Source organism: Larus michahellis, chromosome 11 (assembly GCF_964199755.1).
Source record: "Larus michahellis chromosome 11, bLarMic1.1, whole genome shotgun sequence".
Classification (NCBI taxonomy): Eukaryota; Metazoa; Chordata; class Aves; order Charadriiformes; family Laridae; genus Larus; species Larus michahellis.
The window spans coordinates 5035325-5060623 of NC_133906.1; the positions used below are offsets into that span (position 1 = coordinate 5035325).

General features: G+C 37.2%; 1 protein-coding gene across 13 annotated transcripts; it reads right to left on the reverse strand.

The window, feature by feature from the left end:
- Window positions 1-974: 974 nt before the first annotated feature.
- SPDL1 (spindle apparatus coiled-coil protein 1) lies at window positions 975-24835 on the reverse strand. Of its 13 annotated transcripts, none has more exons than XM_074603831.1 (13): window positions 24782-24835; window positions 18817-18866; window positions 17030-17205; window positions 15811-15987; window positions 15303-15497; window positions 14850-14999; window positions 14109-14207; window positions 13322-13432; window positions 10580-10720; window positions 8934-9043; window positions 7628-7815; window positions 6332-6677; window positions 975-1865 (listed from the first exon to the last, which is right to left on the reverse strand). In XM_074603831.1, exons 3-13 carry the CDS (start codon window positions 17186-17188, stop codon window positions 1715-1717), a joined length of 1827 nt encoding a protein of 608 aa, XP_074459932.1. In that variant the 5' UTR covers window positions 17189-17205; window positions 18817-18866; window positions 24782-24835; the 3' UTR covers window positions 975-1714. The 13 variants fall into 13 exon arrangements, with proteins under 13 accessions (XP_074459932.1, XP_074459931.1, XP_074459937.1 ...); XM_074603830.1 differs by lacking the exon at window positions 24782-24835 and adding an exon at window positions 20312-20421; XM_074603836.1 differs by lacking the exons at window positions 17030-17205; window positions 24782-24835 and adding an exon at window positions 24713-24771.
- Between the last annotated feature and the right edge of the window lie 464 nt (window positions 24836-25299).

Sequence of the window (25299 nt, forward strand, 5' to 3'; positions counted from 1 at the left end):
CCAGAAAACAAGATCTCGTACACAGCTGACTACCTAATTATCAATTTTAGTTACGCTAACTTCCATTATACAGAAGGATTGAAGCAGCACACAACAGTTGCATTTAACTGCCTCTAAATTCTATTATATGCCCAGATCCGTGAGCACAGTCGCCGGAAAGCAACTGATGCAACAAAACAGAAGGGAAAAAGAAAACAAGCAAAGTATTTTCAGGCACTTAAAGAACAATACCTTAATTAAGTTATGGCACTACAAAAGCCTCAATTCCACGCATCTTCCCCCACCTGCTAGTTGCAATTCTGCAAAAGATCTGTAAGCATGCATGTATTATCAAAGATAAAGACTCTAAGATAATACATACTCTAAGTAAACTACAGCAGTACCAGTAAAGCAGTAGGTTTTGAGGGTAGATAATCAGTTTCATTCATTTGTTGAAATGACATCCTAGTTTTGTTTGTAGCATTAATTAACAAGTTATTTCAATTTAAAAAAAATTTAGAAGTTTCATACGCCAAGTACCTCAACATAATTGTCTTAGCAGACAATGGGCAGTTCAGCACTCCCATTTAAAGTACATGCATCCAATGTCAAGTTACTGAAGGTTTTCCGCTAACTAAAACAATTATGTACTTTAGTTTTTTAATGCTATTTGCATCTCAGTGTACAGTGACAGTAAATAAAAGTAACACCATTTGCATAAGAAACATTTCTGCTAACATTTTGTAGCATGAAAAGCATGATTCCTTCAATGTGGTATTATTTAAGTTCATGTGTGTGGTCAAAGCCAAAACGAATAAGAACTATTTCATGGATACGCATTCGCTTCCCATAATATCATTGAATACCTTAGAAGTTAACAAGAAATAAGATTATTAACGGAACTAGCTTAAATGTTCTCCTCACAATTACTCTGCATCAAGCACCGTCAGAAAGTTAAGATTTGTCTCCTAAAAACACGACAAAAACACAGCACGTGCATTATGGTTTCTTAGCTTTTATTGAGTGGTACTTTTTTTTTTTAAAAAACAACATCCTTTTTACAAAAAACCTCACTTCTCAATCAAAAACCTGACAGCTTTAGGTAACTGTTTTGACTCAAATGAAATATAGACTTCATATTAGAACAGAAGAGAAAGGTTTATTTTAATCACTAGGACAAATATAAGAATTTTTAGAGTTTCAGAAGAAATCTATCCCACAAAATGCATAAAGATTCACATGTGCCTTTGGAATCAGGTCAGTCTGAAAGTTAAACAATTACACATTAGGGGGAAAAATATTAAGAAATTCTAATCCAGCAACTGGAAGAAATTTAGGAGCACAGGAGTTAGTTGAGTTCTGCATCAACACTGTCTAGCCTGTCTTGCTCAGGGTTGACTTCTGACTTACCTAATAAAACTTCCATAGCAAATACTTGTCTTCAAGTGAGCACTTTGCTTCAAATAAATGATGATTAACACACATTTAGAGACTTCTCCAAGATTCAGGGCAAGACAACGCTTCATGTCACGATGCCAGGGAACTTTACGTGTGCTCTCTGGGAAGTTAAGGTATCAAAAGTGCCAGTCTCATTAATGCGATCATACTCTTCATATAACAAGGCAGATCAATATTTAAGTTAGGAACCTGAACAATTTGGAATCCTGCTTCAGCAGGAAATAGAGTAGACTTCTGTCACACATAAATGTACAGGTTCCTTCCATAAATGTAAGTTCTATTGCTGAGCACATTGTGTTTCAGAAGTTGGCTTAGAAGAGACATACAACGTTGTATATTTTTTCTTTTGCGTTTTCTTCTCAGTCATGATTTTATTTTCTTTCTTATCTTCATTTTCCACGGTTTCAAATCTGGATTCAGCTGTTAACCTATAGGCAAAGCAACCATTCTAAATACATATTTAGTTAATAAAAAACAGGGCTAAAAAAAGAGTTTTAAGCAAAATCAACAAGGCAACTGGCACATGGGACCATCCGTATGGAAAGACAAAGCAAGCAGCGTTTAAGAATGAGACTAAAACAAAGCATTTATTTTTTTATCAATTCTACTCGCATTGCATCAGTTAAAGTCTAGCCTTTCTCCTCCCCCCCTTTATCTGCTGAAATGTTTGCTAAAAAGGTTTCTGAACATGTTAACTCATTGGAATCAGCTGTTAAAAAAAAAAACAGTGACTGTGCCATGCACATAAATGAGATCAAGTCCACAAAAGCACAAGTCCAAGTGAAAAGTCCCGGCACCATAATACAAGCATGATGAAGTCAAGCATTTTGCTTTAACACAACCAAAAAAAAAAACAGGACTACACTTAATGCAATATATGCATACACACTACTTTCCAACCTAGTTCTCTACTGCTACCGCCTTTATCTTAATGCCTGAAGAAATGAAAAGAAGTTGTTGGGGAAAAAACCCACAACTTATTTTCAGGCTCTAAATTACACAATTCTTCCACTGACATGTTTTAATTCTGCTAGGAATGTAAATGGGAATGCAATCTTAACTGCCACATTGCTGTTACAGAGGTAAGTTAAAAACAAAATTTAGACACCTGAGCACAATCAGGTGTTTTGATTATTTAAGAATTACTTAATAAACATATAAATGTGTCATTAGAACAAATTGATAAATAGTGGTATTTACTCAACCAAATCACCACGACCAATACATTATTATTTCCACAGCAAAACAAATTATGGAACATTAAGTTCCAAATTAAACATCACTTCACATACCAACAGAAATTCTATGCTGATTCATCACCACATCTGTTAAAGCAACTCTCTAGTGACCTTGTGGATTTCCAGTGGTTTCAAGAGCTTCTAGTGAGCAACCCACAACCATCTGCAGCTGCTGTCAACGATGGTTTTCCCAACATGAATAGCTGCTGCTATTCTTGTTAGAGATTCACTTGCAACAGAGAGAGATACAGCTGAAGATGAGGGCTATGAAAGGAGCTGTAACAAAAGTGTTTAGGGAAATTTAGCTACAGATTTTCCCCACCCCCAGTCTACCTTCATACACAAATATATCAAATAAGCTATTCTTACCCATCACAAGCAATCTGCATATTATTTCCTATAAGCATGGCTCAGTAGACTACAAGAGAAATATGCTTTGCTGTGCATCTCCCTTAGGTCAGCTCCACCGTTCGCTCTGTAGTAAGTCCACCCCTGTAACTCTGATGGCAAGCCATTTTTTCTCCATAGTCGGAGCAGCCGGGGGGGCATCTTGCAGCAAGTCAAAGTTAACCCACCACAGTTATCATACCAAGCCAGCTCACAGACCAACCCTTATAAGCCATATTTCATGACGTGTTAGCACAGGGAAGTGAACGGATCAGAAAGATGACAGTTAAACACATCCACTTAAAAAATAGTCGTGAAACTATGACATGATTCTATCCAGCTTTAACTATGTAGACTCCAAAAATAAGATATAATGGGGGGGTTCCTTCTACCCATTTAAGGAAGATCAACTACTCTCATCAGATGGAGCTTTACTTCCCAAGGATAAATGCCATGCCCCAAAGAGAGTATTAGTTATCCAGATCTCCTGCTGAGCCAAATGGCTATAGGCATTTCCTGTTTGAACAATCCAAATGAGGTAGATGTGGCACATTAATCCAACTAAATAATTTAAAAGAGCAAATAAGCTTTTAGGCACACAAGACCTTTAGATCAAAGTAGAGCAGACAACCTCAAATCTAAATGCAAAGTAAATTGGGCAGCAAGGGCTGGAATTTGCTATTTCAGTTTCAGCAGTGAAGAACAGCATTTCAATACACAAGTGTATCTTTTTATTGACCAGTTGGCCTAACAGAAGATATCACTACTTATAACCCTTGCAGTGCCTGAATTACAATAGGAATTAATAGTAATTGCTTAAATATTGAAATCTGTCATCTCAAATACTATGTTCTCAACGCTCACATACTATAACCTTATCAGTACCATCACCTCGTAAAGTATTCCAATGTTTACTTGCTTTAAACTTTACATATACACACACTGCAGATATGTACATATGCTGTTAGTTCAAAGTTATCTGACTTTACCTTGCTAAATCACATTAGCAAGCAAGACTCTTGAAACAAGGAAATCTGTCGCCCATACAAGTACACGTAAATCACTTCTGACCGCTTCTTCATCACCTCCTAAACTAAGATGACACAGGTTTTCAAACACCATTTCCTAGAAGTGAAGTTTGCAATCCTTTCACAGTTACTATGGCTCTTTTTACTGCCACATTTCATGGACCAATAATGACAGAGCTACACTAATTATTTCACAAAAACTGCTCCAGTTACAAAACTAACCCCCAATGACCACAACAGCTTTTTCAGCCAAAGCATCACATTTTACTTAACAAAAAGTGAAACACTGACAGTTATCCACCATGCACATGCCAATTGCTTTTTCGTCCCCCAAGCTCTCCATTTTCAGGTCCACATTCCTGCTCAAGCTGCCAATATATTTTGTGCCTTTGCATTTAGCTGTATCCCTACATACGGTTTGGCCACATCCATCACAGAACAGTCCAGAGATTCTTTTAGTGTTTACAAACCTGACCTCTCAAATACTCAGATTTTATCATGACTTCCTATTTCATAATAAAGTCATAAACAGATCGGGTTAAGTAAATCCTCAGTTTTATCTTGACAACATCATTAACTAGGGAGTTAGTATTTACTAATGCAATCAGAAACACAAACAGAACCTTCTGCCTGCATTTGCCTTTTACAGGTTTATACCGCCACAGAAAACCATTTAAAAGCTTATATAGAATTTTGTGGTGTTTTGGTCGTTTTTATTTTTTGAATTCTACTGATTTATATTTTATTCCTTATTTGAACCAGCAGTAATTAATGCAAGATTAGAACCCTCCCTCTGAAGTATGACTTCATCTTCCTCTTCCACTTTTTCCACTTGCACTGCTTTCAAACACCAATCCCATAAAATAACTTCCTCTCTTCACCCTCTCTCCCGTGTGTTTACCCCTTCAGTTCACAAACTGTTTCCAACAACTTCCTGTTGGCGGAGGCTGTATCTTCCTTTCCAAAAGAAATACGAAGAAATAAGTTAAACTTTTCACACCCAGGTTAGATGCTATCTGTTCCTTTGTGTGCACAGAACCCTGCCAAAACGCAATACCATCACTACATTACCCAGTCTTTCCTCTCAGCTTTCACCACGTTCCCGATCTTTCCTCCTTGGCAACAGCCCCTGTGTGTTCTGACACAGCTACTTCAACTGCTGCTCCTGCCATATTCTTTCCAGAGTATTTCAGAAGATTGGACTGCTTAGTTACTTTAAACTTGTTAATTGCATCCAATGCAACCTTCATCTAAGAGTCAAAACATCAATCCAATTACTTCTGAATGCCATTAGTTTTGGATATACTGTACAGATTTCCATGTGTTAAGCCTTCCTCCATCTCTGAAGCTGCTGTCGTTCTATATTCAATAAACTATTTTTACTAGCAGACATTAGCAAGTTGGAAGCTCAAAACATCTAGACTATCACAGATTTTCTCCCTCCCCCCACACACTCTAACATGTGTTTACTAAGATTATGAATATGAACAGAATACAAAAACACCAGCAGAAAAAAAAAAATCAAACAGTATTCCTTTTACCAAGATAAAAATAAGAAATTTGGAGCTAATTACTGCAGTAAGTTACTTTACCATCTATCAAAAAAGTAACTTAAATCTGCAGTCCACGGAAAAAACTTGATCTTAGTTCAGCAGTTGTGTTTCTAGTTATCATGCATCCAGATTATGGAATTTACTTGTCTGACAACACAAATAGCATAATTGTCTATTATATTGTACAATGCAAGTTTTGTTAACCCAATTCAGTTTAAGAATTACTTAACTGGAATAATTTTTAGGGTTTTAGTTAAATCTGAAAATTGATGAGGGCTAAAATCAAGCATGAGATGAAACTGAAGCATGATACCTATTGCCTGTGCTACTTTGACATGTAACACAGTTGTGTGGCAGCTTTGAAGGGATGAAGAGAAAAGTCCTGTTTCTGAAGTTAGAGCAAACTGAGTGAACTGTCATGCCATCTGTGCACCTTCAGCATTTTCAAGTAATGGGAAAGTTATTTCAAAGATTGTTACAGTTTCAAGAGTCTTTTTCATTAGTCATCATTTTAGTCTTTCTAAAAGGTATGGAGAGGTTCAATGTAGGCAGCCGGAGATGAGGAATTACACTGCATGCAACACTGAGGAAATAGATAAAGAAGTGGATAGCACAGTTCATGCAGCGAAAGAAAAGAGATGCAGGTCTGTGCTGATTGCCTTGACCATAGACAGAAGCTGACACTGACCTGGGGGCAACTGAAGTCAAGGAATTACTTCCACTTCTGCTATACGAAGTAAAGGCATCATGATTCTCTTCTTTAATTTTAACTCTCTTTCTTTCTCTTTCAGGTTCAATGACTTTTTGCATTGCTTGAAAAGCTATATTTATTGGTGGTGCTTCAAAAGCTTGTTTTTTTGAAGAAGCGTCACTTTGCTCCAAGTCCTTGGAAGTCACCTTTGTTTCTTCCTTACTTGGCAATTGAGTGGGAGCATCCTCTTTTACCAAATTATTTTTGCTGTCCAAGTATTCACAAGTAGTGTCCACTGGAATCTTCTCCCTCTTCTTTTTAATTTTAGTGCCTTTAAGTAATTCTAAGACAAAAGGAATATACTTTTTGTACACAAGTGAAGCTAGAGTTAGCTTGTCCACCAACATGTTCATAATGAAACTAACAAAGAACATTTAACATGACTAAAGATCTTGGAATAATTCTTAATAGACAATTTACATCCCTTAAAGAATGTCCTTTCATATAATCTGTTACCAGCAAGTAAGCATCCCAACAGAAGTTATATAGAAAGAGAGACAAAAAAAAAAAAATATATCTTTCCCTCCATCCACTCTACCTTTTTACCAAGGCTTTTATTTAGATGCTCTAAAGTACATGAATATGCTCAATTATTTTATTTCTATTTTGGAGGCTGCTGAGGTAAGCTTCCATAACTAAGATTTTAAAGTTGAATCCTTCAGGTATGGACAAGTACCAAAACCAATTCACCCATCTGGTTCCCCATTCATCTTCCCCCACAGGCTTCATCTCCCTTATTTCTGCACATAGACAGGTATCAACCAGGCCTCTGTTGTCAAAACTTAATCCATATTAACTTGAGCTACTAAAGAGTTTTTCCTCTAGATGTTTTTGCACTTATTACAAAGCTCATATCAGCTGCCTACGTTCAGAAAGCTGATACTTCTCATTAACACAGGTACTGCTACTCTTATGAAAAGCACCTCCTGAGAATTTGTTCCCACCTATTTTACTATGGTTATCTAGCTATACTCTATAAAGCCTCTGAACACTAGAATTTATACTCCTTAGTTTTCTGAAATTATATTAGTATACATATTGAAGTAAGGTCTTTCAGCAAGGTAGGGCTTTACTATTTCAATTCAGCAGTTTTTGACCAGGTTATTATCAAAAAGGCAGCCATTTACACATTAGTTCATAACCCAATGCCTTCCTGTTTAGTGTCATTCAGCTTTTGAATACTGAAAAGACCAGATTTCCACCCCACTCCCCATATGGAAAACTAATATTTACCTTCAGGTTCATATTTCATTTTTAGCTCATCCAGCATAACTCGCAAGTTCATATTCTCACTCTGACAAGCTTGCAAATTCCTCTCATTTGTGAAGAGTTTCCTCTCAACTTCCAGAACCCTCTGGCTCTCATACAGAGCTTTCATCCTCTGCAAGGATAGTTCATTTTTCAAGGTCTCAGTTTCCTTGCTGGGGTGGGAGGAAGAAATAGACAGTCACTCAGACTTGGCTTCTTTTGTTTGATGGGGTTTTTTTTGTTGCTGTTGTTTTTTCAGTAAAGCAACAGATACAAAGTCAACTAAGCATTTAGCAACTTCACAGAAAAATGAAAGTTTTTACTTGAACTTGACATAGAGCTGTGAGCTTAGCTACCAGAGATTGAATGCATGTTAGAAACAAAGCTGTACACTGAACAATGCACACATGCATATGTAACTGGTTTGAGAAACCTTCTCTAACATACAAATTGACTATTTCATTGGGGTGTTTCTAGCCTGTGTATAAATTAATATAACTACTTCTATAACTGACAATACAAGCTTTACACAAAGGTGTTCTTCTAAGCGACCAACATAATAATTATGATGATACTCGGTGCATATCCTTGCCTCTATTTTAGAGGCCATTAACTTCCACTAATCATAAGGACTGAATCACCATTCCTCAGCAATCCTAAGGGACTCGGATCACACCAGTTTCTCATAACACCACCACCCATCAGGGGACAGACTTCTCCGGAGTTCCCACAGCAGACCACTCCCTCCTGCTGGAAGTGCAATACTTCCATCTGAGGGCTTAAACAGTCCTGAGGCCAAACACTATGGACTTTCTAATCAATAGATATGGAATTCACTAGCCAAAGAACACATCTCAACTAAACAGTCCAATAAAACATTTCAAGTGTTATTATCCGATTCTATAGAAGAGAAATAAATATATAGACCCTACAGACTTTAAGAAGCTTCATACAGTTCCCTTACAGGTTAGTTTGTTTTTTTTTTTTTGAAGTTCTCAATTATCTTGCATCTAGTAGTATTAACAACTTTTCTAGAAGAAAGCAACAGTAATATAAGAGTTCTGCCGATATCTTTTACAGCAATAAGTAAAATGACAAACAAGACAATTCTCAGTCCTAAAACAAAAATAGGATGGTTCCACAGCATTAGAAAAATGAGACACTGTTATTTGCACGTACAGTCAGTGGACTACATACAAACAGTAACAAAAAAGAGGGAGAATAAAAACAAGTAGCTAGAAGATAACCAGACTACAACCAACTTCTAGGCCTCAGACCATCAAGTACTTACTTTGAGTTATCTAGTTTCATTTGCAGTAAATCGGCATAGTAACCATCTTCAGATTCGCCTCCTTTTGAGCCACTACTAGCTCTGGATTCTTCCATATTCTCATATAAAGTCTGAAAAAGAAAGAGTGTCAGGTTGTCAAATAGCGACCTTTCAGAAGGCACATTAGCTTAGTCCTTAAGTGAAATTTTCCATCCATTTCTGTAGAGAAGCCTCATCATAGAGGCATTTAAACACACAAGAGAGCTGAGCTGCTCTGAGTACTTCCTCATTTGTTTCAAATGTCTAATACCACTGAAAGCAACAGTTCTCTTTCATTCACTGAAAGAAAAAGAAATAAAAAAAGTTATGTCTGCTCCAGGTTTTCAAATAGCATTACAGAACAGCTCCCTTTCTTTTTACTTGAAAATATAGGATATTTAATTAACCCGCAGGGAATTTGTTCCAGCCTTTATTTTTAGTCTTCAGCAGCTGGATGCCAAAGGTAAGGAATACAAGCCACGTTAGTCAACAGCCAAAATCTCAAAATCAATTACATCTTTTAGATGAGAAAGTTGGTTCACAGTAAAGACACCATAAATGCAATAAACTTCCTATAAAATACATTAGTAACGTGACATTCTGGGGTTTTTGTTTTGTGTTTTTTTCTGAACAAGCATTACTGAGATTTAATATTGTCCCATAGATGTCACAGGCTTCTGTCAGTCACTGACAGTCATTTGATTTCCTGACACTACTTATTTATGGCATAGATACACAAATAAATACTGATCAAGCTTATACATGACCGAACTGGTAAAGCAATCAAGCCGTCTTCATTGCTTACTAAAATGGGTTAAGCCTAGCTTTATACCACTTTGGTTAAACGCAGAATAGAGGATCCTATCCTGGAAAGCATAATCCTAATGCATAAGGCTAATACACCTAAGTTTACATTCTAAAGCTGTGATAAGAAAGGGCCAAACGAGTCCATAAGTATGTAAGAAGGTAAGAAACACTACAGTTTTTAACTCTGTATGCACACAAACATCGCTAACATTACAATAATGCATACAGGTGTTCTCATGTATTTCTCACCTTCCAAAATATTGACAAAATGCTATCAAGCTGCATAAGAGGACTGAAGAAATTGCTTTACAAGGATGATTAATTAATTAAGTTTTTCTAAAAAAGAGCATACTTCAACTGCAAAGCTAGGACACATTAAGCAAATAAATATCCAAGAAATCCAACATAGCTGAGAGACTAAAGAGTGATAAAGCTTAAGTACATGCAGTAAAAATGCAAAATGGTTATGTCTTCCAAGAAAAAAAAAATAAAAATCAGATGTCATAGCTCAGTGAACTTTGACCAAGTAATTGAATTTAAACACCACAGGTAACTACATAAAATATGAGCGTGCTACACATAGGAGCAAAGAAAAGATTGTTTATCCAGACTGGGGGTTGGGTGATGTAGAGTTTTCTCTGAACTTCAGAAGTCTATGTTCTCCAGCTGTAAAATGGAACTTTGGTCAAATAAAAGTATGAGGAGCCTTTGGATTCCCTTTTCAAACCTGAGCATGGACTTCAGATAGTTTTCATAATTCTTCTTATTCTCATGTTTTAGCTTCTGATTATGACTTTTCCACATAATTTCAGACCACCTACCTTAAATTTTTCTAGCTGCCTCACTTTCATAAGAAGATCCTCTATCTCACCATTCTTTTGTTCTAACATTGACTGTAAGCGTTCCAGCTGGTCAAATTCTGCCTGAGAGCCTTTCATCTGTAGCAGTGTAGCCATTTGCAGCTGGAAAAAAGGAAAAAAAAAAATCTTTAAAACAAATACTGGGTTAAGTGACTGAAAATCTCAGGCTCTTACCCAGAACAGTTAGGGTACTCAAGCCTTGCAATTCAAATCCCGAATACAGAAGCACACTGCATACTTAAGCTCAGTAGGCTTCACAACGGTCTTTACAATTGCCATCATTGTAGGTTGACACCAAAAATCTTTAGGACAGCTGAAAACCTACTGAACAGAGTAGTCCTGAGGTGTCATATCTTTCTCCATATTGACTAAGGAACCTACAAATATGCCGGCAAGAACACACACAACATTTCTCATTCAGACCATAAACACCAAGTCAGCTAGAACCAAACTACAGTCCAGGCTTGTTTATCAGAGCTAAAATGCATCCACCAAGATGGGGAAAAACACTCCAGTTCATCAACTTTTTTGCAGTTCTGATTCTGAGGTATAGATAACACTAAGTTTGCCTTCTGTAACATTAATCCAAGAATTGCAGCTTCTACTGCTTCAGTGGAATGTACCCTTTGAAGCGAAGGAACACCCTTGGTCATTAAAAAAGGAGAAATTTAATCAGAGAGAAGTCTTGCATTTACAGATTCTTCTCATGCTGTTAACAAAATATCACAGTACAAGGGCCTTAACACATTCAGTTAAAACTGATACATCAGACAGCTAAAGAATTAGAGAAAAATATGAAATGCAATAATGGAAAGACTCAACAGGGTGTTAGTGATAACTGCAGCTTTATTACCAGACTAGGCAGTATGGATAAGATAACACTGTAGGACACTTGAAGTCACAGGGAAAGGATCAACTGAAACAAAGGAGACTACAGATCAACAGAAAAAGTGAGAGAAGAACATTTACCCTATAGAATCTCTTAAGTAAAGGATATTGATGATTCTGTACACAAACTAAAGCTAAAGAAAGATTCAATCACCTCATGCTCATAGCTTCTACAGGACATAGGGGAGGCAAATTTTAACCCCCACTGCCTGACTAAAACTATCTTACATTTCCTAAGCATGTAGACACCTAACCTTTTTCCCTTTCTCTTAAAAGCCCACTTGCTAACTGTCAGAATTGCAAATTGCAGTCGATCTACACAAGAACAAAGAACAGAAACATTAAGAAACTGGAAGGGATACTGTGGACAATACACCAGATGTGGTAAAACTTTCGCAGCAGTACTGCTTACATTCTGCTCAGAAGTCAGATCTTCCAATCTGTAAATACCACATTCAGCTATTCCAACAACTGCAAAAACAGTTAACTATACTGTTGGAATCAGCTCCTGAATGAAGAGATCAGTTAACTATAGATTGAGCTTTAACACACAGCATCACAATGCAACTCAAAGCAGAGAGGACCCTACCAGGGATCTAAGGTGGCAGCTTAAGCAAAGCAGCTCTCCTAACAAACTACCTATCTCCAATACTGATATTGGAAGACATTTCATGGGGACAAATGAGTAAAAATTGAAGTTCCAAATAAAAACATTAAGTAGTACTACAACAGGAATATCAACTTGCCTCAGTTCTTGGTGAAAGTCTTCAGTATTAGGAATGTTTTCTTATACCATTAAATCAGTATGACTGACTTAACCCTCACATTACAAGGAGAAAAATTCTGAAGAAACTGATTCTATTCAATCATTTTACTCACTCATCTCTTTAGCTCTCAAGGTCAGATTTTAGTAAAAGATAATTCCTTTGCTACATTAGTAGTTCTTTTCATGTCATTTAAGAATGTTGTTTCAATTATTCTCAACCTACCTCTCCACAAAAGCTAGATACCACAAACCTACATCTTAAATGTTACTCATTATTGTCACTTGTGACATTTAAGCACTTTCCTCAAACTGCATGATCAAGTATTTGATTGAAATGAAAGGATCCACACTCTTGATCCACACAAACATGAAAACAGCTGGCAGTTTTGCAGCATCCCCTTAACATTATCTTGTAAATCAGCTCCTGCTATCGTTCTCAACTATTTACCAAGAGGCTCCCATCCTATGGAAGTGTAGTCTAAATGAAACAGTTATAACAGAAGTTACGACTTATTCTTCCACAAAGATAGTGAGAAGAAAGAAAAACATGGACAAACATAAAAAACAAGAAAGCAACCCGGGGCGGGGGGGGGGGGGGGGGGGGGGGAGGAAAAACAGTGTGGTAAGAGGACAGAACACAAGCCTTCCCTGTTCTTTATATTCATTCCTGACAACCAGCATTCACATAGTACAAGAACAGGACAAGAAAAGAAAAGGCAATTGTCAAGACAAATTGAATGCTAGTTTGACTGACAGGAGTTGTAGTTTACTCTTATCCATTTAACAACTACTGCCAGAGTAAGGAAGCACTGCCCTCAGTATAACTTGGAGTTCTAGGAGAAAGTAATAGTACTAGTAGCAATAGAAAGATGCTGATGTACCATAGAAGTCAAATAGCACAGCGACGTTCACTTGTTTTTTCTCCCATTTCCTTCCCCCTAGACTACCGTATCATATTTTAAAGATAATCAAATCCCCTGGCCTGTGTACTAAAGCATTGCCTTATCAGACCCCAAGGAAACCCTGGAGTATTATAGTAATGGTCATACCTTCATTTTTTGCAATTGTTCTCTAGTGAATGCATGCTGTTTTTGCAGTGAATGATATTTTATTTTCACACTGATCAGCTGTCGTTCCATTTCTGCCCTACGGTCCTCCACCTACAGAACATTGTTAACAATTATTACTATGAAAATTATAACACTTGTTGTCACTTGGATGGTAAGTTTTACAAGGAGATGTTGCCTAGCAATTGATGTTAGTTCTGCAAATATTGCTTTTCCAGGAAGACTACTTGAAAATACGCGCTATTGCCATTACCTCTGAGATAAAAGTGGGTAGAGGTAGACAGCAGTGTAGCAGCTGAAGCACAATCAGTAAAAGCACAACAGATTTTTCTTTTGTTCTTTTGATATCAAAATAAAGTAACATTTCATATGTTTCTGTGTTGCTATACAGTAGTTTTGTCCATTGGCATCAAAACAAGTAGTTTTTATTAAAAAAAAACCATGTACCAATTTAACCCATTCCCTGGGTGTTGCTAGAAAACAAAATAACTTCCTATGCATTTAACAGCAGCTGAACTCTGAATCAGAAACTAAATCAAAAACCCTCCCAAATGCTCAAACATCTAGCCATTTTCAGCATGTTTTTAAAAGACAACATTTATCATCATCTTTTAATATTTCATATACTATCTTCTGTATTAAAGAAGTCTCACCAGCTGAACAAAACTACTTAGAAATACTACTATAAGAAATACAACTACTTTTAAGAAATAAAATGAAGTATTTCTTCTCTCCTCTGTACATTATCAGATCCGTGGCATAATTTTACCTCAGCAAAGAGAGAATTGCCTTTACTTGCAGGGTCCAAAGACTGCTGCACTGCATGATCCAGCTGAACCTGAAGCTCTTGATTAGCTTCACGAGCTTTCTAGATTAAAGCAGAGAGGGTATCAGTCATTTAAGCATCTGATGTACTGCATATATGAAATTAATCAAGTAGTTTTACCTCTTTTGCATTTCCTATGCCTTTAGCACAGATTATCTTGTACTGCAGTCCTTAACTATGCATATAGTTTCAGTCAGCAACAGATAATTGGTATTGTTTCACTAAAAAACTTAATATTCCACTTGCTCTTCAGGACAAGAGCATAACTAAAACTTTTAACGGAAAACTTTGGTGTTTATCAGTTGGATTAATGGTATTGAGACTCTTAGCCTTGCTGTGCTCCCCAGCACAAACTTTTCCAAGGCATTCAGCAGGAACTTGAAATAAAAAAGAGAATTATATCAGTGACCTGTGAGAAGATCCTGTTATGAGGCAGAATGTTGCAGTGCCAAGGATCTCCATAGAGCGCCTTCCACAAAAGAAAGCCAATACAGAGGGTATTTAGCAACCAGCAATATCAAACATGACTAGCCAATATCCTTTTTTTCCTCCTTTGCCTTCTCTTTCTCCCTCCCTCCTCAGAACTCATATCTCAAAACTCCTCTTATTTCACTGAAAAGCCAGCACCACAACTTGTGGAAATCAGGGATCATCTACCACTTTTGAATAAAGTTAAGAGAATACCTCTAACGCGTTACAGTAAGAAACAACTTCTTTTTCTCTCTCTTCTTTTTCTCCCTGTAGACGCTCCAGCTGATTACGTAAGTTACTGTTTATGAGTTCTAACTGTTCTTTACCATACTGCAGTTCATTCAGCTTTTCTTCAACATTGGCCTAAAGAAAAAAAAAAAGTATGAAATAAAACATCTGTAAAATAATTTGAAGAAAAACAGGCTCAAGTGAACCAAACAGGTTTGCCAGTAATAATTACTTTTAATACACAATATTATCTTGAAGAAAAGGTTGTATTAAAGTCTAATTATTAGGCTAATTTTTTTTTCTATGCATATTTTCTTAATAGTAAGCCAATCATAAGGTAGCAATATACACAAAGCGTCTAAAAATGAAATGAGCAAAAGCACAGAATTTTATCTTCACCTAGCATACATTCCTAATAATGAAGTACTAGTCACACACCTTCACACTTTCTAGTTCAGTGAGTTCTATCTGAAGATTGAGCATTTCTGAAGACATGGTCTCATGTACACGTTCAGACATCATACGTAGTTCTTCTGATTTGGCAGCAATTATTTCCTTCTGATGATCCACTTTGTGTCTCAATTGTTTCTCCGAGAGTCGGGTTTCATCTAGTTCTGCTTTCAGGTTCTCCAACTTAAAGACAGTTGACAAGCAGTACCCTTTTATCATAAATTCTTTAAAAGCACAATATTTTTGACTCTGTTCTAATTACAGAAAATGTCTTAGAAATACAACTTAAGAGTAAACTTCAAAAAAATAAGCTTTGAAATGTAATGTAATTCACAATCTAACTATGCAGATGTTTGTTAAAAACAAACCACACAAGCTTCTACACATTATAACTATTTATTAGATTTGTTTTGGTAGCAAGTGTGCAATTATGAGTTAAATACATATTCTTTAAAATGCTATTAGCAACATTTGAGCTATACATTAGCTGCCAAACCTTGTTTTTAAGGTCACTGATTTCTTGTCCATAGACTCTGGCAAGCTGTTCTTTCTGTTTATCCAGTTGCATGTTTTGCTGTTGCTTGAGGGAATCACATTCAAAACTCAAGCTTTCCAACATTCGATTCTTGAGTTCAATTTCTCTCTGAAGAGAGTATTTCTCTTGTTCGAATTTCTGAAAGAAATAACATACTAATAAATCTATATGTAATATTCATAAACGCTTGGGGAACAACGTACTAAATACAGGCTTAGAACCAAGACACTAAATGCCTAAAACTCATTCAACCTTTTGTTGCAGTTCCAATTATCGAATTGTCATACCCATGTTTTAAGACAAAAAACAAACCACAAGCTGCACTGAAATTTTATGACTTATTTGGTTGTGTAATCTTCTCCTCTTCATGGAAACTGTATATTTTTTTTGCCCCAAGATGAAGGGTGTGGGCATCTTTTCTGTAAATGTAACAAATTTAGTGAGAGCTTACACGTCCTTTCTACCACCATGGAACCCGATTATGTTAAAAATTGTTACAGTCCATCAAGTGCTCCCCTACTGCAGACCAGTTAGGTTAAATGTTTGGTAAAGACATCTAAATTGTCTCCTGTTTTGTAATAAATACCACCAACCCTTCCAGATTGAAGAATGACTTTTCAACCAGCTTCCCCTATGCCTGATAGTATATGTTTGCTAATTACAAAGGGCAGCTTCGTTTTACTCTTCCATTCAACTAGTAATTAAGGAGAACAAAAAAAAAAATAATAAAAAAGGAGACTCTCCCTCCGCCCTTGGATTCTAAGTTACTAATCGATCTGGTTCACACAAGCTTAGCTCATAACTTTGCTCCAGCCTGTAACACAGGATTACAACCCATGGGTGCAGCTTGACAACACAGCAGCTACCATCTCAGGTTGTCTGCAGGAAAGGATGATTCTGCCCTGCCTCACATGAGCTTTACAGCCACACCTCTTGCACTAAGCTCACCAATGGCAAACTGACCAAAATAAGCTATCACAATTAGCTATGAAACTCTGTCCCAGTTAGCGAATATTGTGCTCAATATCGTATAGCAGAGATGAAAAGCTCTCTCTACAAATACTAAAAAGGCTTATTACAATTATTCTAGACTCTAAAAGGCATTTAAAACACACCTGACATCAGATAATTGTTAAAATAAAAATTTGACTGCTTTTTTACTTGAAGCTTAAAACATCACCTCAGTTTTCTCAGTCAGTTCATGGCGTATTTGATCCAACTGATTTTGAACTTCACTTTGGGACTCCAATAAATGCAAGCCATATTGTGCTGCCTTTCTTCGCTCATTCTCTGCTTCCTTGAGTTGGTGTCTAAGATTTAAAATGGTCTCTGTCTCCATTTTTCTTCCTTTTGTTACTTCAACATTGCAAACACAAAATGATTAAAAAAATATTTAGCACTAAGTTACAATAATTAATCTAAAAGAAGTTATTGGATTTCCTTTCTTAATCAGGATACAAGGATATATTTTTGGATTAATACAAGACATTAAAAAAAGATAGCTCATAACAAACAGTGCTGTGCACAGTAAAATAATAGCTATTTCTCCATAAACTTGGTTAACATCTTATTCCTGACTATGTCTTAACTAGTAGCACGCAGCAAAGCCACTCTTGTGTACCCAGCCCAGTTTCCTAGTGCACTAGAACCACGATTAATCTATTACATATATAGCTATCTTGCCATATACAAAAGGAGGCTAGGAAATACCCTTGGAAAAAACCATTTTTATGCCTATCATACGGTTGACAACATTTTCTGTGATATTATAAATAAAGCCACACTAAGCATAGCATTTCTTGTGTACACAAATAACACTTAAGATTCATGTAGGCAGCTGTATTAGCAGTACAGTTTACTCCTAATAACATTATGTGGGATATAAAAACAGATGAAGATAGTTGAATGAAAGAGTCAAAAATAGAAGCCTTCTTAATATATGGAATTTTAACACAGGGCCTTTTATTTATTTAAGTGCTTAATGGAGCCTTTCATGACTGTCTTCCACTTTAAACTTCAGTCATTGCAGGCTTCTGAACAACATAAGCCAAGAGTTCTCTCAGAAAGTATGCAGTAACAATGACACACAAATACAAAAAAACCCTGCAGCTGATTTTTGAAAGTCCAGTTTCATAATTTTTATATAATTTCAAGATTTAAGTAATTCTTCATTGAAAAGCTTATTCTATGCTTTTTCTTTTCACTTTAACAATTAAGTTGTTGCCATTTCATACTGGCACATATATTATTCTTATGAATGTCAGCAAGATGCTAGTCTTGAAGAGCAAATTTTGCAGCTCAGTACAGGAAAAATTATTTTTAAGAGTCATTATTGGAATGTACAGCCTTCAGTTTTTCTCTTGCTAACTTTTATTGAACATGGGTAACTCCTAGTGGAGTAACCCAGCTTCCTAGAAAAGGAAAAAAAAAAATTTAACTTGCAAAAGTAGATCATGCCAAAACTGTGATAATTCCTTTCAGAGGTACAACATAGAAATTATCAAATTCTGCTTTTCACATTTTTCCAGCATTTATTGTTATTCAATTTTAACACGTACAAAGAGACTTTACCAGACAGGCTCTGAAACTCCAGTTTTTCACATCAGACAATTGCAATGCTTGAAATACTAGTTTTGCACACTTATGCTAAAATAAGATACTTAAAGACAGGAATCGAGCACACCTGTAACTGAGAATCAACAAAATTATTACTAGTGCAAGGACACATACACTGTGTACAATTTAATAATGAAATGTTTACAGTAAGATGGAGCAATACAAGCATATAGCCAACAACTCCTGGCATTCATTTATATTAGTAAAGGGAATTAATTAATCCTTATTCACTTCATAAATAGAATTTTTAGAACAGCTTTATTTTCTGAAAAAACAACAGTATAGAAGCAACATAGCAGTTTGATTGCTTCTAGCTTACTAAATTAAATTTGAGTAATGTTTTTAACTCACCTTCAGAAGTCCATTTACATTTTTCTTGACCTTATTCTCGTACTCCACCTCTAAAAGAAAAAAAAAAAGCAACAGTTGTCTAGTCCGGATGAGTATAAGCTGCCATTACTGCACAGTCCTTCATAGAAGTCCTTTTCTGAAAAGGCTTAATGCCTGTGGCTGTCTCATGAAAATGCAGATCACAAGCTAAAACCCCATGGAAATGCAAATCTTATTCAAATCTCAGTTGAGGAAGCTGTCAAATAGTTCAGAACCGGCCAGATCAGGCAACGTTGCCAAAGGATAGATGCTCTGCAATTGGTCTGCAGGGCAAGTAAACAGGCTACATGCAGGGTCACCTTCTTCCAGCACACATACAATTTTTAAGGGTTGAGGATTTTGTCTGGCTCCCTTCTACTTTCCTGTACTGTTTTCCAGTTTCACATACAAGATCTTTGAGCTCTTAATAAATCACTTAATGGATAATATAGAAAAAAAAAAAGATCTTGGGCTATTTCATAGTTGAAGTATGAAGGGAAAGAGAAATAGTTTTCCTATTCACACGTTCCTTGCCAGCTGTTCTGGAAAACAGCAAGTGTGGTTTTGGAGCACAGACATCCTCAACTTTTCAGTGTCAATTTTGCGTGAAGTTAATCACACAAGTCCAGGTAGCTTTGCTCATAAACCTGTATTGTTATATACAGAAGGAATTGCCTGCAATTTAATATTGTACATGAGGTTAAGTAAACTTCCCTGAAAATAACATTTAAGGATAAATTGAGTAGGTAGTGAGGTAAGCAGGTAAGAGGGGAAGTAACAGAAATCAGTCTCTGTGTATTCTACCAAGAGTTACAAGAGAGCTACTCACTTTTGGCTAATTATCTTAAAACACTTTATGACAGATTCTACACCGAGGGCTCCAGACCTTGATTATTCAGCCACTTAAGTACTTCTTGAGAAAAACAATAAGGTGGGAAGATAAAAAGAGAAGAAAGCATGCAAACTTTCTTCTCCCATTCGATAACTGTTCTTCTAGTTAAACTGCTATTCCCACGGGTCATATGCCGCTTCAAACCAACGTCGCAAACGACGCAAACTCGCCCCAGCCCAAGGCTCTTAACAGGAGTCCCGTCCACACGTTACCCAGGCAGTGACTTACAGCCGGGCTTGTTTCCCACAGGGAAAGGCCCCTGCCCACATTATAACGGGCAAAAAGGGCGGAGGGGGAGAGGGTCCCCCCCCACCTCACCGGACGCAGCACCTCCGGAGGCCGGAGAAGGGCCTTTCCCGCTTGAGGCAACAGGGGCCGGCACTGGCAGCGCGACCCCGGTGAAGGGAAGGGCCTGACGGCCACCAGTCGCGCAGGCAGCGGCAGGAAAGAAGGGGAGGGAGACCGGAGCTCTCCTCCACCCTCCCCGAGCCCCTCGGCCCCGCCGCCCGAGACCTCCCTTCTGCGGACAAGGAGCAGCGAAGCGACGGCCCCACAGGGAGAACAACGCGCCCCCCCCCCCGCTACCTCAGCCCCGCCGCCGCTCCCGCGGTTCAAACTCGCCACCGCGACGCCACCACAAGTCTCGCGAGAGCTGACACCGCCCGCCTTTCTTCCCCCTCCCCCGCCTCTCTCCCGCGCACGCGCCTTTCCCGCCCACTGCCACTGCGGCGCGCGTGCGCGGTGCCGCCAGCCTGCGGGGCGGGAACAGCGCGTGCGCGGGCGGGCGTTTGTGAGGAGAAGTGGCAGAAAAGGGCGGCGGGTTTGTGCCGCTGCTGCTCCGCTCGTCGGCGTTGGAGAACAGTTGTACGTTTACGCTTGGTATGGTACGGAGTAGATATACACGCCGTGCCAGTGCGGAAGAGTTTTTGCACAGAGACTATGGGAGATTTTCCGAAGAGAAAGGGCAGGCAATAAAGTTACCCGCTCGTCTGGAGCATACCGAGCCAGAGCACAGCAGGCTGGAGGTGCGAGGGATGTGCTTGGCGCCAGAGTCGCAGGCATTGCCACCTCGCTCAAAGAAAGCATACGCTGTAAGTGATGAGAGTGGTGTATATTATCTAGGAAACCTGCCAAGTAGAGGGGTGATCTGTGCCTCCCACACAGTATTCTGCAGGAGAGTTTTGGGGTTTTTTTTGATAGCAGAACACTGTGACTGGTTTATCCCACTACCTGCTTTCCTTATCAAGGAAATCCCCTCCTTCAGCAGGGAATGCTGAGGCTGCCTGCACCTGAGGAAACGGCACCATCTTCTTACCCAAACAAACCATTCCATAGAGTATGTGGAGCTTACTGTCCAAACTTCAAGAGCTACACAGCAATTACAGTGCTTGTAGCATAGCTGTTCAACTAAACTTCTGATTTCCTATTTTTATCCCTAGCTTGCTCTAGTATCTACTCATCTCTGCTTCCTGCACTAGGGAGGAGCCCCAGGGAGTAATTTCATAGTGTTAAGTTTGCCCAGAGTTCAAGATTTCTTAAGCCAGTGAAGATCTGAATAATACCCACAACGAAGACCAAATTTGTCAGCTGAAGCATTTCAGCATGCAGTTCTGATAGTTATTTGAGAGTCCAAGCACAGTTGTCCACGTGCAGTTTTCTCTGCCTCAAGAGAAAACCTGAGTAATTTTTACCTTTTAAGCAATGGTTAAATTTTTCATCTATCCTGCAAGATTCATGTATTTTTGCACTTTCTCTAATCACATCAGTGAGTATGGAAGGTTTATATTCTCATAACTAATGTGACATCTGTAGTAAAAACCATTGCATAGAAACATACCAAAGCCAATTCTGCCTTTAAAGAAACATGCTTCAAGTTATGCAAGGTTAAATTCAAGCAACAGGCTGTAAGTAGATGCAAGGATAACAATCCTATTTGGAGCAACCAGGACAGAAATAGATGTCTTAAGATAAAAGGGGCTTGGAAAATAAGCACATAGTGTAAAATTCTACAGAGGAAGCCAATAAAAGTACTACTACTTCTATCAAAATGATACTAATACTACTGTTCTAGCAAAATGTGTGGGTCTAGCTTACGTCAATAGAAGTAGGATTAAAAATTAAATACAGAATGGTCTAGACAAGGACAAATGCCAAGTTGATTAAAACAGGGACAGGAAACAAGAGAATCCTGTTCTAATCCTGATTCTGCTGCATTCACTATGTGATTAACCACTCTAAATACCCACAGCTAAACCCCCTTGTTTTAGAACAAGGGTAACAGTGACTTAATTAACAAATCCATGTAATTCTGCTGAGAGTTAGTTGAGTACATCTTGGAAAAATATAAAATACATTGTAAATTCTAAGTATTAACATGATTACTCCACCAGATCAGTTACCTGCCGTAGCACGCTAAATCACAGAACAGTTAAAATAGCTGTTTTTCCCCTGCCTTCATTTCCACAGTCATGTGTAACAGCTGATGTTTAACACATTAAATATGTTACCCAGCTCCATAATGTTTTCCTCAGCTTAAAATTTCCATTGATGCCTTTAAAACAGAGTTAGGAGCTTAGATACAAATTATTTAAAATACGACGTAATTTTCAGAACTGTTCTCTCTTCCTTGTTGAATCAGCACTAACTAGGATCCTGTTTTACAGATCACCTCTACTTGTGAATATAAAATACATCAGTTGCTAATAAGTTACTTGTAATACAGATTTGCCAAATGGAGTAAGCACCTTGCCAGAACACTACAAGATTATTCACTGGTGTTATAAAATATTTAATAGTGACATAATACCACTATTCATAGTTTGGCTATATACCAGGATTCCTTGAGTTGTACTTAGCTTTAAAACTAGATTTTGCTGTAAGAATTTGCTTGTAGAAGACCATAGAATGACAAGGTCATGAAGTCCATCACTTGTACTAAATTTGGCTTCATGGAGACAAATGCTTTTGCCCCACTTAGCTGTGAGAAGACACTCACTTTTCATGTTTCTTTTCAGCTCAGGTTGTATTTAGTCCCTAGCTTGCCCCTGTAACTGTGTATTTTGCTCTTAGAAATTTTTCTCCTGCTTATGACCTCATTAAAAGCTATTTTCCTATAGGGATTCTACAAGTCCAGTAGTTACTGAAGCATAAATGTTTCCTAAGTGTGTAGTTTGTATAGTTTTGTTTATTGACATTTTTACTGTGCACTGCTGACCTTGTATAAAATGTAAAAGTGTGTTTTGTAAGTCTTACACGGAATGCTTGACTGCTAGCATAGATAAGTAATAGAGTAATTACAGCAAGTAGATGTGTTGGATTTTTTTTTTTTAATCCCTGAAGAGGAGGCTTGTTGCCTTTCTCTACATAAAAACAAGTTAAATTAAAAAGCCCTCTTAGTCTTACTCTGCTAATTGCTCAGTGTAACACAGGAGCTGACAAATGTTTTGCTAACTGTGCTTAAGAACCCAAATGCTATACAAAGCAAGCAAGTAATAGCAGCCTATTGAGAAACAGCTGATTACTGGTTATGTAAGTCATTTTTGGCACAATAGATCCAGGGTTCATTATAATCAAAACTTGTTGGAGCATTAGGGTTTTTTTTTTTTTTGGTTTGGGTTTTTTTCCCATGTTCTTACTCTTCATTATTTAAGAACACTTATTTTTATATAATTTAAAGCCATATTACTTTATTTGCTAGTGCAACTTCATAAAAGCCCAGATTTATCTGCTTCCACGTTTTTCAGTTGGTAAACATTAAACTGTTCTGCGTTTTTGAGATGAGACACTTTCACCTTTAATTAAATGGAATTCATAAGCCTACATGTTTTACTTTATTACTGTGAATTCCAAGAGCAGTAATACTAATACCGAAGTTCTTTTGCAAGGAACTCAAGTAGCTCAATAATTACAGCAACAGATTGACGGCCAGTAACATGCTGTTTCTAATCCTCTCTAAACTATTAGTGACTGACCTCATCCCAATCACTTCATCTCACTGTTTCAGTGATCTTAGCTAAACAAAGATGTGTTTTGCATTTTTCTTACCAATCTAACCTTAACTAGCCTTCTACGGCTTCACATGATTACTTGACAAATCTATAAAGTAGGTGTGAAAGTCTTTTTCAAATACAAGCTTACAGGTACTCCCTTATAAGAACTTTCCATTACTTTTATTTAGCTTTGTTACTTTTTTTTCTCACTACCTGGTTAAGTAGGTCAGGAGACTCACAATAAACTTCCTGGGTTTATGAAATCAAAGTATCCAATTATGAAAATATTATAAAAATATACATACTTCAGTACATAAATTCAGAGCTAAGCTATGATGGAAACTTACATTATGACTTGACAAGCATCTTGTAGACTATGCTTCACTTTTTCCTGATTTGCACTCGTTTTTTTTTTTTTTGGAATAACAAGTCAAATTGGATGTGTCTTTCAAGTTTTCTGCATATCCATAGCTAAAGTCATAATTGAACAGTTTTGCTAAAAACAAGAAGATAATGATAGAAGTTTTATGATATTAAGTTTATGAGTTTGATTTTTTGTTTATACCTGGTAGCTCAAGAACTTGATCACGTAACAAGTTTACAAAATCAACACGTAATAGAATCTGGAGCATGCTGTAACTCAATTTCACTTTAACTTTTCCTTCTTTAAAGGGTATCTAGATAAGTCCCTATAACTTGATATTGAGATATCTGTTGTTATCAAACCATAATTTAATGGTGGTTCAGAATCACCACTGCTTTTTTTTTTTCATACATTGTGAATTTAATTAACTGACACCAGTTCTCATTCAATCTATTGCACTTTGATAACAGTATTAAGTATTTTAAAGCTGCATTTTGTGATATAAAAATATACATATAGACATTACCATTAACACTGCTAATTATACAACCATTAACTTACCCAAACATTTTACTGCTCTCTAAAACTACTTAAAAATTATTATAATTTATGAATTTTTTTTTATATACTCACTAACAGTAGAGCTTCTCTAATGCAGTCATCTCCTTTTTAACATCCCTGCTGCCATGGTAGTTAATATACCTGGTGTTCTAGCCACGTAGCTTTTGCAACCCTGATTCTCATTCCTTCCAAATTAGGACGAGTGTCAGGAGATGCATACCCTCCTGACCTGCGACCCAGCTGTCGTTAATCACCAGCACCACCTTGCGGGTATCTGCCTTAATTACTGTTTCCTTGTATAGTTTGCAGTCTCCGCGTAGGTGGGACAGTACTCCTTTACTACTCTTATAGAACTTTCTATTGCAGTGGTCAAAGACAAGTATTAGGAGAAGCAAGTAACAGTTATTAACTATTAATGAGAAAATTTTATTTAATGAAGAAATATAGCTTCATTTTGATAAAAGGTATGTTTCAAATTAATTTACGTGACTGCATCTTTTTTCAATAAACAGTTGGACAGGGGAATTATCTTTAATTTTGACAGAACTTAATTTTATACAGATGATCAGCTACATTCTGGACCATAATTTTAGCGCTGCTACTGTGCATTTCTAATCAAATGGAGTAAAAAGTTTAATCAGCTTTGCAAGCTGGAGGTC

Excerpts from the sequence above, each read along its gene's own strand:
- SPDL1 (XM_074603825.1), bottom strand. The coding sequence starts at position 17,188 with ATGGAGACAGAGACCATTTTAAATCTTAGACACCAACTCAAGGAAGCA. Across the intron at positions 14,208-14,849 it reads CTTACTGTAACGCGTTAGAG|AAAGCTCGTGAAGCTAATCA; the intron begins GTATTCTCTTAA and ends GCTTTAATCTAG. Across the intron at positions 7,816-8,933 it reads ATGAAACTAGATAACTCAAA|CAAGGAAACTGAGACCTTGA; the intron begins GTAAGTACTTGA and ends CTCCCACCCCAG.